Raw genomic sequence first — 14,745 nt, forward strand, 5'->3', positions numbered from 1 at the left:
CAGAAAAACAACAATTATTGAGAGGTTATAAAGATCTATTGTTATGAGTCATGAGATGTGTACTAGTCTGTTGGAGCTAGGAGAATTCAGTCAGTATATGGCAGAGGTTTATAGTGGTGGCTCTCTGTTCTAGCCCTAGGGGGATGATAGTGGGCCAGGGGAGGAAACTCTAAAGGGTCGTGCCACTGGGAAGAGGAAAATGGAGCGGATAAATTACCCGAAATTCAGCTGGCAGCACATCTGAGACCACGGCACAGCAAGGAAAATCTGTTGACGTGAGTGTGTCGGGTGCATACCAAAAGGAGTGTCAATGTCCTGAGGTCAGCACAGGCCTGTGGGGAAGTAGAGTGCCCTCCATCCTTGTCAGCCCATCTCCTAACTTCCCTGAATCTTTTAACAGAACAGCTTTCCTGTACCGAGGTATAGCAGTGATGTTAATATGAGTTTCAGGAGAAATTAGAATGCTATTAGAAAACCACTTTCAGGGTAGATTACAATCATAAAGAACCGCAGATACCAGCCATGCTCGTCTGAAGGCACAATCATATGGACATACAATTAGTGTGTGTCAGCAGGAGCATGACTGTGCATAAGTTACAGTAGATGTCCACAGGGTACAATAACCTTATTTCCACTTCTCTGAAGCACATTATCAATTTCAATTATCAATAGAATGTCTTCAGGATAAATCAGATTCTCATCTCAGCCTCATTTTCCTATGCCACATGATGACTCGCTAGCAGCTAGCTGGAGGGAGAGACTACAGCAGCAGTCAGTGAGGCTACAGCAGCAGTCAGTGAGGCTACAGCAGCAGTCAGTGAGGCTACAGCAGCAGTCAGTGAGGCTACAGCAGCAGTCAGTGAGGCTACAGCAGCAGTCAGTGAGGCTACAGCAGCAGTCAGTGAGGCTACAGCAGCAGTCAAGTGAGGCTACAGCAGCAGTCAGTGAGGCTACAGCAGCAGTCAGTGAGGCTACAGCAGCAGTCAGTGAGGCTACAGCAGCAGTCAGTGAGGCTACAGCAGCAGTCAGTGAGGCTACAGCAGCAGTCAGTGAGGCTACAGCAGCAGTCAGTGAGACTACAGCAGCAGTCAGTGAGTCATGAGTCCTCCAAATGCTCCTTCTGTCTCCTGGAGGGGAAAAGAGGGGGGTTCTGTAGCAATCTGAAAAGGGGGTGGAGGACAGCTCCAATTCTCACACACTGATAGACAATTTACCTCTACCTACATGTACAAATTACCTTGACTAACATGTACCCCCGCACATTGACTCGGTACCGGTACCCCTGTATATAGCCTCGTTATTGTTATTTTATTGTGTTACTTTTTATTTTATTTTTTATCTTTCGTTTATTTAGTAAATATTTCCGTAACTATTTTTTGAACCGCATTGTTGGTTAAGGGCTTGTAAGTAAGCATTTCACGGTAAGGTTGTATTCGGAGCGTGTGACAAATAAAATTTGATTTGATTTTAGGGTCTCTGCATTGGCTGCCTGTGAGTTTTAGAATTGATTATTCTATTGGTTTTTAAATTAATCCACGATTGTGCACCCCAATACATGTCAGACATGCTTTTAAGTTATGTACCCAGTAGGTCCCTCAGGTCCTCCGACACAGGCCTTTTAACTATTCCAAAGCCTAGGACCAAGAGGCCTGGAGAGGCAGCCTTTAGTTAATATGCCCCACGGCTCTGGAATAGCCTGCCAGAGGACCTGAGAGGGGCTGAAAATGTGGACATATTTAAAAGATATCTTAAAACACACCTTTTTAGCTTTGCTTTTCTTTAGTGTACTTTTTAATCTGTCAGTTTTTATTGTTATTCATTAGTGTTTTATCCTCTTATGTTAGTTGTGTAGTAAATATTTAAGATTTTATTTGCATTCCATGTCTGAAATGTGCTGTATAAATAAAGCTTGATTTTTAATAATAATAAAGAAATAGCTAAAGCAACACAATATGGAGAAAAGTGTTCCCACTGTCAGAAGGGTTTGATCGGAACCTCCAGGGTGGGTTTACATACTAATAAGAGTGTTGGACACTGAGGGCTATACTTTTCGTTGCACGAAAGATCTGTGTTACAGCGCAATTGTAAGGTAATTTCTGATTGAGCCGACATATGCAGAGTTTACCGTGAATGCGGTTTCAGCGAATGCGGGAACAATGCCTATACATTCAAATTGCGCTATAGCTCAGATCTTCTGCGGTACGGATTGAATCTAGGCCTGAGAGGAACAGACGTGAATAATGACCTGAGATGGGGCATTGTGACGGTCCAGACTTTTATACAAAAGGAGGATGTCATCAGGGCTGTAAATGCAGTCTACTGTCAGGCTAGTAGAGATAAATCCTTATCTAATAGCCATTATCAAACACAACTATCCATGCCTGGGGTAACCTAAGCAGCTACCCATATCAACATCCATCTAATGCTCTACAACTTCTATAAATAACAAGCTAGTTTTGCAGAGAACAAATTATTTCCACCTGCTTTACATCACCAAAAGTGGTGTGTGTGTGTGTGCGTGTTGAAATCAGAGCCTAGCCATTCTTTATTGTTTGGCAGAAGCCCCTCTGTCATCATCATTGATTACCTCTATCATCCTAATTGATTAATGATCAATTGATCAAGGGCCCTTGCGCTCTCTGGCGGGTTGAAATAAAAAGTAATCATCACCACAGCCATTCAATGCCATATTTATGGATAAGGGAACAGGCGAGGCATTCACAATTTATTGAAGTGGGTGAAAAGCAATTGGCAAACAAACACAAAAATCAGTTTGAATTACAAAAACAAGTTGGAAAACAGGAAACACAAAGGACATGTATCCTTCCTTATCCCTTTCTAAATTTAAAACATTCAGGCAACGCTTATTAACCTCTCTGTCATTGAGAGAGGAGTCTTCTTTTTACCTTATTAACAAGAGTTATTTGAGAAACTCTTAGGCTGCGTTTACATAGGCATCCCAATTCTGATATTGTTTTCACTAATTGGTCTACGGACCAATCAGATCAGCTCTGAAAATAATTTGATGTGAAAAGATCTGATGTCATTGGTCCAAAGACCAATTAGTGGAAAAAATATCAGAATTGGGCTGCCTGTCTAAACACAGCCTTAGTGACCTGCGATAAAAGGACAACTTCACTCCTGTCTTTACCGTGTACTTAGTCTGAAAGATCAAGTACTGATAGATATTGTAAAGGTAATCTTTTCTAAATGTATTCCAATGAGTAGTATGAAGATGTAGTGCATAATCCTAAATCATTTAGGCTGCGTTTACACAGGCAGCTCAATACTGATATTTTGCCACAAATTGGTCTTTCTTTTTTTCCTCATTGGAGAAAAGAGCAGAATTGGGCTGCATGAGTGAACACAAGCTGTAAAAAAATATCCTGTTGTTTTTACAGTAACTTACTGGCAGCTGTACGTTACCTGTAAGTTACTGTAAAACAAAAAAAAGTACAGTATGTACTGTTAAACCAAAGTTTATTTGGAATTTATGGTAACATATTGTATTTTTTTTTTTACAGTAATTTACAGGTAACTGGCTGCCAGGTTTAAAAAAAAAATGTTTACAGTGCAGCATCAGAGGAGCCTTAAGAGCAGAAATGTATGATAAGAACATCAAGTACAGCACTTTGGTGGGTTTGGGTTATGTACAGTATGTCATCCATATCTGGAGCTATCCTGCATATCACAGCTCTGATGTAATTGTACATCAATCACAGTGATCATTCTATGGGAGTACACTATGTGTAAGATATGTCACATTCCATGTAATTGTGACAATCCTGTGTGTTCAACCCACTAACATACTCAGCTATTTTTCATTGGATGCATCTGCTGCATTGTTCCTTGTAACATTGCAGTTGTACAACCGTAAAGTTGCTTGTACTGAAAAGAGTTCAGATTTCCTAGGCTGTTGAAAAGACATGATTTGTAGAGGATAACAGTGGAAGTGAAGGGCTGAAATAGTGCAGTTGTTACACTTACCAGGCTACAATGAGATCATACAGCACTTGATTTAAACTTAATACAGTACAACAAACAGCACCACAGACACATTGGAGCCATACTTATCTAGGACACACGGAACTAAAATCTTGAGTGATTGTGTCAGATGCTTGTTTAAATTTTGGGGGGAGATGTGTTAGAAAAGGTACTAACGAGGCTAGCGAAGTCTTCGCCCCTCTATACGTAAAATCTCAGCCAGTTTCGGGCAAGTCTAGGGGTCAAATATCCCCTCCCCTTCTGAAATTTGAAAGATGTGGGCACCTGCGAAATTGTGATTTGTCCAAATGATCAGTGACAAAATATCTGCATACCGGTACAAAGTTTCTCGTTAGTCGTCAGATCCCACAGTCTGTGGACAGATGCTACTACCATTTACTGTATGTTACGAGCATCTGTCACCGAGAGATTAGAGTTCTTACTTATGCGTAATGAATTTCACATTTCACAATACAATACAATACATACTGTACTGCTCAGGTATAGTAAGTAGGTGGATGAAATGGATTGAATGAGGCTGAGCAACTTGCTCAACAGCCCAAGAGCCTCACATGCTGCCATACCAACACTGAAATGGTTGGATGTTTCATCCCCAAAAAATCAAGAAACTATATGACTACCTGATACAGCTTACACTATAATGATATTACAAAAGGACGGAAGAAGAACACTGCAATATAACTTTTAAACCCTTCAAGAATCAAGACATCTGTCAGGCTTCAACACAGAAAGAGCTAGCACAAAACAAAGGTGTAACAGGTAATCTGCAGAGGCCATATATTCTTGCAGACTATAGAGTTTGAACGGGAGGACAGCATGAGGAAAGTGCATTAGTCACATGGGTATGTTCTGTCCTCAGAGAGACTACCCAGAGCTCTGATACCACATCACCCTTCAAGTACTGGATTATTGCTCAATAAGTATAATTGTTGAAGCAACGAAAGGTGGGTTTCATTATTTTAAAAGTCAATTCGGTTCATAAAGTCATATTGAGTTAAAAAGACTCCAAGGGAATATGGTGTAAATGAGGACAAAACCCACAATTGGGTAAAATTGGCATTCACAGATTGCAGACACTAAAAAGGGCCTAGGTTACCACACACAATATTGAATTCATACAAAAACCACCAAATAGGGTTGTTAAAAAATACAACTGCCAAACTTTGTTTTAATTCATAAATGTATCTTGAAAAATCTTGCATATATTTGAAAATATTACTTTTATAATTTGAAGTGTCGCTAAAGTGTTTAGCAGTGTTCTTCTTTTGTTGATTTTGGAAGTTGCATGCAGAGATCTAAAAAATCATTTTGATTATATCATGAAAACCATTAGCCTGGCTGACGCGACTCACATGGTACACAGCCGAAAGAGAGCTGTGACACAATGGTCTGGAGAGGAGTCTGTTGTGAATGCAGTATTTGCGCAGAAATGGGTTGAGCTTTGATTGGTTCTCTCAAAAATGGCTTCTTTCCTGGGGGGTTGAGACCTCACGTTGTTTGGATTTGAAAATCCAACAGTTGTATTGGAAGGGATGGCGCTCAGGGGCTGTGAGTGGTCGTGCCGACAACATCAAAATAGCCTTTTCAGACTGTGAAGTCAGAAGTACTTCGAGTTAGGTGTTAGCCAGACTAGAAAACTAAAAAACATTACAAAACGAACACTGCTAGTTCAAAGGTAGGATGGCTGTCGAATCTATTGACAACAAGTCTTTATAGCTCCCCGCTGACATCATTTGTAGACATATGAAGAATGTATTTTATTTAAATGTTTTATCATTATCTTTGCTTTTGATGGGCACACGTGCACTGTAGTGTGATAGATCAGATAGGTTAGGAGACCAAGGATATAGTTTCCTTGCGTCTCCTCTCCAGCATGGTCAGTAAACAGATAGGCTGTTCCATTTCAGACGCTTAATTTGGCTTCTGTTGGCATCTTGCACATCATCAGAATCTGCTTCAAGGCTTTCTGAACATCCTCATCCATCTGACCCTGTAAAGAATAAAGTAATGGTGACATAACATTAAAACTACACCTGCAACGTTTAATATGAGATCATATACAGAGTACACAGTATGCATAAAAACATACCTGGACGGCGTATAGGAGATGCATCCTGTAGACGGACACTATCTCATGGTGCTGCCTCTTTGACTCCTATAGTAAAGAGATGCAGAAACAGGTTAGGGTGTTATTTTTACACATAGCAGATGCTCTTATCCAGAGTGCCTTACAGGAGCAATTAGGGTTAGGTAACTTGCTCAAGGGCACATTGGCAGATTTTTAATCTAGTCGACTCAGGGATTCGAACGAGCAACCTTTCGATTACTAGCCCAACTCTCCTAACCACTAGGCTACCTGCCGCCCAATTAGCTAGTGAAATATCCTTCATCAGCTATATAACCATGCTGAAATTGCTGCATATTCAGGCAAACCCCCAGCAGTGACATAGAAAAAACGCATAACCTTCAGTAGACTTTCTAGATCAGCATCTACATTGTCTTTAGTGATAGCTATCGAAGTACTTCCAAAGAAACAGGGTGGTCAATAACTAAGAAGCCGTGTGTACTGCAGCCTGTGAGAAGCAGCCACAGATAGGGAGATATAGCCCGCTGGGCACAGACATCAGTTCAACGTCTATTTTAAATGTACATTTAGTTGAGTTGTCAACTAATGTAAATTCAATGTGAAATCAACAAATCATTTCACCATGTAATTGGATTTAGGTTAAAAGATGAAATTCCCTTATGTTGATGACTTTTTGCAAATCCAATCAGTTTTCCATGTTGATTCAATGTCATGACATATAATGTTTTTGTTGAAATGACGTGGAAACAACGTTGATTCAACCAGTGTTTTCCCAGTGGGAGTATGATCCAGTGTGGCTGCCCAGTCCACACACGCCTGTGACTCATTATGTCTTGGACCAGAGGAGGCTGCCCTGTATCAGGACATTAGATGTCTTGGCTCTAAAAAACTAAAGGTATTGGCTAATCATGACAGTACAGAGATTCACAGTAACTCACCCAACTGTTAGCTTCTAACTGTCTGACAGATGTTCCAGCAAAGTATTTAGTCTTAGGAATTCGTGTGAAATGGTATATCCTGTCTATTGTCTCTGATGCTCTCTGAGTGAGGTTGAATGCAGTACACTGATTGTTGGTTGAATAAGCCATATTATATTTAGTTTGAACGAGTATGACTTACCCCTAGCTGGTACTGCAGCTGCTTGACTTGCTGCTGTAGGTTGTCCAGCTGCTGCTGCTGCAGGGTCTGCTGTCTCTTGGCTGAGCCTGCGCTGTAGGACAGCTGGGATAGGCTGTTTAAGGCATCCTTTAATTTCCCCACTTCTCTCGACAGGTCATCAATCTGAGACACAAACATGGGGATCAATAAAAGTGCTTAGACAAAACTGCTTTTCTATCATAACCAAAGACGAAACAAAATGTCATAAGAAAGCAAAATAGAGGGATACCTCTCTAAACTCTTTAAAGGTCCAATGCAGAGGTTTTTATCTCAATATGAAATCATTTCTCGGTAGCAATTAAGTACCTTACTGTTAAAGTATCTGATTGCTTTCAATTAAAATGCTCAAAAAGAAATACAAATTAATTTATTAGCAAAGAGCAATTTCTCAAGCAAGAATGGTCTGAGTGGGGAGGAGAAAACTGTAAACTGTCTATTATTGGCATAGGGGTTGGGAACTCTCTTATTGGTCTATTAACTAATTTAACACCTGGTGATGGCACCAGGCAGGCCAAAACTCCATCCCACCAACACAGACTGATGGTGGTCTTTTCAAACAGCTCTTACACTAAAAAGGCATTATCATCATTTTCACAATTTCACAGTATTATTCCAATCATAGTGTGGAAATATATATACAACACAGGAAATTCACGTGTTTGACTGCACTGGGCCTTTAAGTGTTTCCTTTGCCAAACCAGGGAATTTGCGAGCTATTCATTACCATTGAACGTTGTATAAAGCACTCTACCAACAGAAAGCAGTACATAACAAACCTTCTTATTCTTCTCTCTCTCTGAGCTGACATGTTCCTCCACCAGTTTCTTCAGCTGAACGACTGCATCCTGGGCTTCTCTGAGCTTGGTGCTCAGAGTGTGGTTCTCCTTCTCCCTGCTGACGGCCAGCTCCTGCAGGGCCTCCCTCTCACTCCTCCCCTCTCTCAGTTCCTGCCATGCTGCAGCCGCCTCCAGAGCCATCTCATCCTGCTTCCTCAGGGCCCCCTGGAGGAGCTGTGTCAGGTTGCCCTCCTCCTTCTCCAGGCCCTCTCTCATCTGCTCGTGCTCCAGCCGTGATATAGAGTCGTCCGGTGTGTGGTCCTTCTCCATGGTCAGTCTGTTCTGTAGGGTGTCCACCTGCAGGGTCCTCTGGGACAGCTGTTGTCTTAGAGCATCTGCCTGGGCCTCCAAGTCCTTGATGGCGCTGCCCAGAGAGGACACCATCTGGGTGTGGTCAGATAACGCCACTGACTCCTGAGCCTCAGCCTCCTGCTTCAGGAGGGCAATCTCCTCCAGAGAGGCTGAGTACTTGCTCTGTGTGTCGGCTAGCGATGCCTGCAGCTCCTCTACTCTGCTTCTCAGCATGGCCTGCTCCTTGTCTGGGGAGGCTACAGGGCTGCCAGGCTTAGACTTGACAGCCCGGATCTCCTCCAGCTGGTTCCTGGTGGAGCTCAGTTCACTCTTGGCCTCACTGTAGGACTTGGATAGTTCCAGCAGGCGGCGCTGCAGCCCATCGATCACGCTCCCCAGCTCGCCTTTCATCTCCTCAAAGTCTTTAGCTGCTGCCTCCACGGGGACCGTCCCCCTCAGAGCCTCCTGCAGCATCCTGATCTCCTCCTGCGCCTCCTTGTACCGGTCCACCAGCAGGCTCTTCTCCCGATCACCGCTGTCGTCTGCTGCCTTCAGCCTGGCCTCCTGCTCCCTGATCCGGCCTACATCACTCTCCCTCTGCTGCTCTGACTGGGCCAGCTGGGACCTCAGCTCTTTCACTTCCTGCTCCAGAGAGCTTCTCAGTCTCTGGAGCTCTTGCTCTGTCGTTTCACTTCCTCCACCACCTCCTCTTTCAATATGTGCCATGAGGGCCAGCACCTCCTCTCTGGCCTGCTGGTGTTTCTCCTGTGTCTCCGTCAGCTTGGCCTGGAGCTCTGCTAGACTCTCCAGCAGCATTTCCCCCTCCCTCCCTGTCACCTCCCCCTGCTCAGGTTTGAGCCTGGCATGGAGCGTGCGGTTCTCCTTCCGCGTCTCCTGCAGTTTGGAGTGGACTCTCCCTAGGGTCTCCCTCAGCAGTCGGATCTCCTCCTCGCCTCCCCCCTTCCCCCGCTCCCCACTCTCTTCCTCCTCTTGTCTCAGGGAGGAGCTACTGAGCTCCAGGGCAGACCCCTCAGACATGTCCTCCTCCTCCGTCCCCTGGGGCTGGAGCAGGGGCTCGCTGGGGGACTTGTGGGTGATGTGGTAGGAGGCATTAGAGTTCATACTGTTGGGGCGGGACGAGTCCTCTTGGCCAACCTCACCTCCCTGGGGAGACGGACGCTTCTACAGAGAGATGTAGATAGAAGGAAAGATGAGATGGGGAAAGATAAGTAAACAAGATTTAGTTGATTATTTAGGATCTTATTAAGTGGATCTTTCTTAGGTAGAAGGCCTAATTACAGTAAACACCACACTGGGATATCACCATATTTCACCATATTGGGATATCTACATCCCTGGGATGACAAGTTATATTGAGTATCTAGCTTACCTTGAGTATTTGGGCTAACTGCTGGTTCTCCAGAGACAGAGCTGTAATCTTGGCATGTAGGGCCACTACCAGAGCTGAGTCTGCCTTCCCACAGTCCTCTGCCTGTATCAACACAATTATACAGTTAACATACAATGGTTTGGACCACCAGGGAATATTATGTTAGGGGTTTGGGACATCTCATGAAATTTACATCACACTTCCATTAGTAATATCTGAGGTACATGTAGTAATATTAGTCAACAGTTCAGACTGTGTTAAGTAAAGTAGTGCAGCGGGTGGTTAACTTGTACTGTAACTGACTAGATTACAGTGTGGGTTTTTGAGCTGCTGTGCTGTGTAAATGGATTCCAGAGAGAGAGAAATGGGACCGAGAAAGCTAGTGGACTGGGATCAAAGCAGCGCAGGCAAATTATAAATATATAAATATATAAATATTAAAGGCCTGCGCTGTAGATGTAACTCGCCTTGGGCTCCGGCCCCGGCTCCGTCTCAGTCTGGCTTATAGTCACAGTCTGGTCCACAATCTGCTTCAGATTCTCAATGGTCTCCAGCAGCATGCACTTCTCCTCGTGTAGCTTCTCCACCTCCTCCCTCTGAGACACGCCGCGCAACTCCTCTTCCTGACAGAAAGAGGGAAAGAGGAGGGGAAGAGGAAGGGAGAGAGAGTTATGCGGGGAGAGAGAGAGAGAGAGAGCAAGAGAGAAAGTTATGCAGGGAGAGAGAGAGCGCGAGTGAGAGAGGAAGAGTTATGCAGGGAGGGAGATGGAGAGCGAGAAAGAAAGTTATGCAGGGAGGGAGGGAGAGCGAGAGAGAGTGAGCGAGAAAGATATGCAAGGAGAGAGAGAGAGAGAGAGAGAGAGAGAGAGAGAGAGAGAGAGAGAGAGAGAGAGAGAGAGAGAGAGAGAGAGAGAGAGAGAGAGAGAGAGAGAGAGAGAGAGAGAGAGAGAGAGAGAGAGAGAGAGAGAGAGAGAGAGAGAGAGAGCAAAACCAACATAAACAAAAGTTGGTGACAGAAAATAAAACATAATGGAAAACAACCAAATGAGAGGCCTAATGACTGATAAGAAATGTTCTTGATTGTAAGTGCATGTACCTTATAATTAAATATTTTAAATCCACAACTTTTACTGCAGACTGGAGTTTCATTTGGGGTCATGTACGCTGGAGAGTTGGGACTAGACATCTAGAAAGTTTGGAAACATGAATTACATTTCTTATTGATTACTCCTGCGTTCTGCACCATAGACACAGTAATTACTATCTACACATACAAACACACTCACACAGACAGAAAAACAACACTAATGCAGCACTGAATTCAAGAGTCCTTGAATAAAAGCAGCAGACAGTAGGGTGAGGCTCCGGGAAAAAAAACACGGGAATTCAAACAGAACCTGACAAGGTAAACACATATTATAACGTTTAAGAACTTCATTAAGAGTAAAATGGTATCTGACACAAGCAGGGCTGAGGACCATTCAAAACGGACCAAAAAAGGAAGACAACAGACAGAAGGGAGACAGACAGACCAAAAACAGACAGGCAGACCAACAGACAGACAGACAGACTGACCGACCAACATGATGACAGACAGACTGACAGACAGACAGACAGAGACATGCCTTTACCTGCACAGGGCTAATGGGAGGTGGAGGTGCTTTTCGTTTTTTGGGAGTTGTGCTTCGATCGCCACCTAACCTAGCCACTTGATCATGCTGAGGTGTGAGTGAAGGAGTGGGAATAAAGAGAAGAACAAAAACAACAGAACGATCCAGCAGTTTTTAGTTAGGTTAGTTAGTCAAAGAGAAGAATAATCAAACATTTGGAGAATTTGTGATCAAAGAGAAGGTATTTATCGAGGAGTAACAAGGCCCTGAAGATGTATCTGTTTAGCTATTGTTGTTATATTCGTGCTCATACATGCTGCTTGAGGTGCATTTCAAAACGAGTCATTTCGTAAAAGAAACATAAGGTTTAAACAAAGCTATCCTCTCATTCAAGATAAGGTTGTCAATGACAACACTATAGTGGAAAGAGGTTGGTTTGACTGTCTAATGTGTACTATTCCTTCTGATTAGACTAATAGGTGTCATTTATCACATTGATATCAAGTTAAATGTGTGTAGGTTTAATGATTAGGAAAAACTGGTTGCAGTTGTAAAGCTTAGAAGAAGATAGAAAGACTGCACAAGCTGACCTAACTTACCTGAGGAGTTTTGGGGGACTTTGGGGTGTCTGTGTATAGGGAGGAGAGAGGGGAAGAACAACATTCAAGACACAGCCTGAAGATGGCAGTGTTGGATAAATTCTGCATGACAGGCCAACTGAAAAGTTGCATTTCAAAGCTTGACCACAAGGAGGTCAATGACGTATCTGGGTTGATTATGGAGGAAAGAAAAGCCTGAAGTTCTTCTAGTCAAAGCATCTCTCTTTTTATAACTTTACAGAGTGAACAATAGAACAATGCTTCATGTTACAACCATTTACATGCATCCGAAAGCTTGAATTTCATAACTTTCAGTCACCTCAAATGGATTTGAAGGGAAAATAAGCCTGAAGGAGTCTGCTAGAGTGTCTGGTTAATTGCCTCATAGTAGGCTCGATCAGTACTAAAGACAGTTCCTATCTCACCGCTGTCTGAGTGTGCACTGTGCAACTCGGCAGTGAGGACGGCCCTGATCTCACTGCTGCCAGACAGCTTGGCGTAGTGCAGAACGTCATGACCCAAAGAGTCCACAGCCTGAAGAGCAGCTCCTCTCTGGACCAGAACCTCCACTACAGACATACTGCTGCTCTCACTGGCCAGCATCACTGCTGTCCTGTATCAAACAGTCAGAAATAGTATAATCATCATCATCATCCCCACCACCACCACCACCACCACCACCATCACAATACTCATCATTAACATCTTCTTCTTCATCATCATCATCCCCATCACCATCATTACCATCAACCACAACATCACCATCAGGGTATTATAATGTAATGTGCTTGAAGACAACCCTGTAATGATTAAATGAAGATATGAAGTAGAATGCAAGTATGATCTGACAGATGACTCCTTCCCTACCTGCCGTTCTTATCACACGCGTTGACGTCAGCTCCCCAGTCCAGGAGGCTGCTACAAACATCAGCATGGGCGTGTCTGGCGGACAGCAGCAGGGGGCTGAGGCCATCCTGCAGGACACACACATCATAGTTCACTAACAGTATATTGCATACAGTGTGTTCAGATGCCTTGATCATAGTAACACGGAACAGAAGTTTGCATACTGTACTGACATACTGAAGTTCACATAATGTACTGTAAAAGGCTCCATGACCTTGTTTCTCGGGAAGTGAAAGGAAGAAGTGGTTGGAATGAAAGCTTTACAGTACATTCAGCTGGTGTACACTAGAAGATAGTACATTGTTTGGTCTGCTGCAATGAAAGCATACCATACTAGAAACAAGCTGTTTCAGTCATGTAGTCCATGACCACAATGCAATTCCAAAGACAACACTATGAGCGGTAACAGGCTGGGCTACATCCTTCAGCATCCTGCTAAAGTAGAAGCATGACTTTATAGCTCCAACCTCCACTGAAACACATGAAAGTAAAGCAGCCAAGTCCTTTTATTGTATCCTTTTGGCACACTGAGTTAGCCATTCTCCCCCACAGCTCAGAGAGAGGGAAAAAGAGAGAAAGAGAGAAATAAAAACTTTACTCTACCACCCCCTCTCTCTCTACCAGGCAGCCACACACACCCACATACACCCCTCCACAAACATCCACCCCTTCTCCTCTGATGCGCAGACAGTCCTCACTATCAAATAATGCACACAACACAGCCAGACAGCCACCCATGTGTTTCTTTTTTTTTATATTCCTTTCTGTCTATCCTTTCATTTCTACCTTTCTTTCCCAGGGTTTGGCTTGCCTTATTAACAAGGTTCAGGAAACTGACACCTCATCAAAAGCAGAGTCAGGCAATATCTACAGGCCCAGTCTTTGCTTCACGGAACATTACACACTGCACTGGGCGTTGACTCGTTACTTAACAGGATCATATGGATCTACTGTCTCACTGGTAGATGGAAAATGTTTCAAAATCACATAATATCCCTGAAAGCTCTCTGAAAACACTTACAAGGACAACCATAAAACGTGAAATACTAATGGCTGACGCTAGACTTCATACTCAACTTCAAATTAACTTCGTAACTTCAAACTTCTACCATAGGTTAAAACCAGGAGCCAGTTGAAAGATAATTTCACCAACGTACTTTCCCCAGAGACACATCACACATCACAACCCGTAGGTTGAGTGATTTCTCTGGTGATACAGTGAGCTCCAAAAGTAGAGACACATTTTGTTTTGTTTTGGCTCTGTACTCCAGCAGTTTTTTATATATATATATATATATTTATTTTTTATTTATTTACTCCAGCACTTGGATTTGAAATGATAAAATAACTATGAAGTTAAAGTGCAGATGAAGTTAAAGTGCTTTCATTTGAGGGTATTTGCATCCATATCGGGTGAACCGTTTAGAAATTACAGCACTTTTGTACATAGCCCCCCCATTTTAGGGGACCAAAAGTATTGGGACAAATTCTCTTATATGTCTATTGAAGTAGTCAAAAGTTTAGTATTTGGTCCAATATTCCTAGCACACAATGATAACATCAAGCTTGTGACTACAAACTTGTTGGATGCATTTACTGTTTGTTTTGGTTGTTTTCAGACTATTTTGTGCCCAATAGAAATTAATGGTAAATAATGTATTGTGTCATTTTGGATTCACTTTTATTGTAAATAAGAATAGAATATGTTTCTAAACACTTCTACATGAATGTGGATGCTGCCATGACTAGGGAAAGTCCTGAATGAACTATGAATAATGATGAGTGAGAAAGATGCAGACGCGCAAATACATCGATAACAACTTGTCAAGACGCTGACTACCAGCCCTGTCCACGTGGTGAGGCT

The 14,745-nt window shown here is 43.0% G+C and overlaps 1 protein-coding gene across 1 annotated transcript in view; it reads right to left on the bottom strand.

Moving 5' to 3' along the window:
• Positions 1-2,698: 2,698 nt before the first annotated feature.
• Positions 2,699-14,745, bottom strand: part of LOC120044811 (ankycorbin-like) — a 33,497-nt gene continuing 21,450 nt past the window's right edge. The window contains exons 7-17 of the mRNA XM_038989482.1: positions 12,843-12,949; positions 12,401-12,588; positions 11,976-12,004; positions 11,398-11,484; positions 10,863-10,952; positions 10,230-10,389; positions 9,767-9,864; positions 8,026-9,558; positions 7,211-7,372; positions 6,095-6,160; positions 2,699-5,995 (exon numbers count right to left, since the gene is read on the bottom strand). Coding sequence (XP_038845410.1) covers positions 5,909-5,995; positions 6,095-6,160; positions 7,211-7,372; positions 8,026-9,558; positions 9,767-9,864; positions 10,230-10,389; positions 10,863-10,952; positions 11,398-11,484; positions 11,976-12,004; positions 12,401-12,588; positions 12,843-12,949 — 2,607 coding nt within the window. The 3' untranslated portion in view covers positions 2,699-5,908. The remainder of the gene's footprint in view (positions 5,996-6,094; positions 6,161-7,210; positions 7,373-8,025; positions 9,559-9,766; positions 9,865-10,229; positions 10,390-10,862; positions 10,953-11,397; positions 11,485-11,975; positions 12,005-12,400; positions 12,589-12,842; positions 12,950-14,745) is intronic.

The sequence above is a fragment of the Salvelinus namaycush genome, chromosome 3, assembly GCF_016432855.1.
Source record: "Salvelinus namaycush isolate Seneca chromosome 3, SaNama_1.0, whole genome shotgun sequence".
Lineage (NCBI taxonomy): Eukaryota > Metazoa > Chordata > Actinopteri > Salmoniformes > Salmonidae > Salvelinus > Salvelinus namaycush.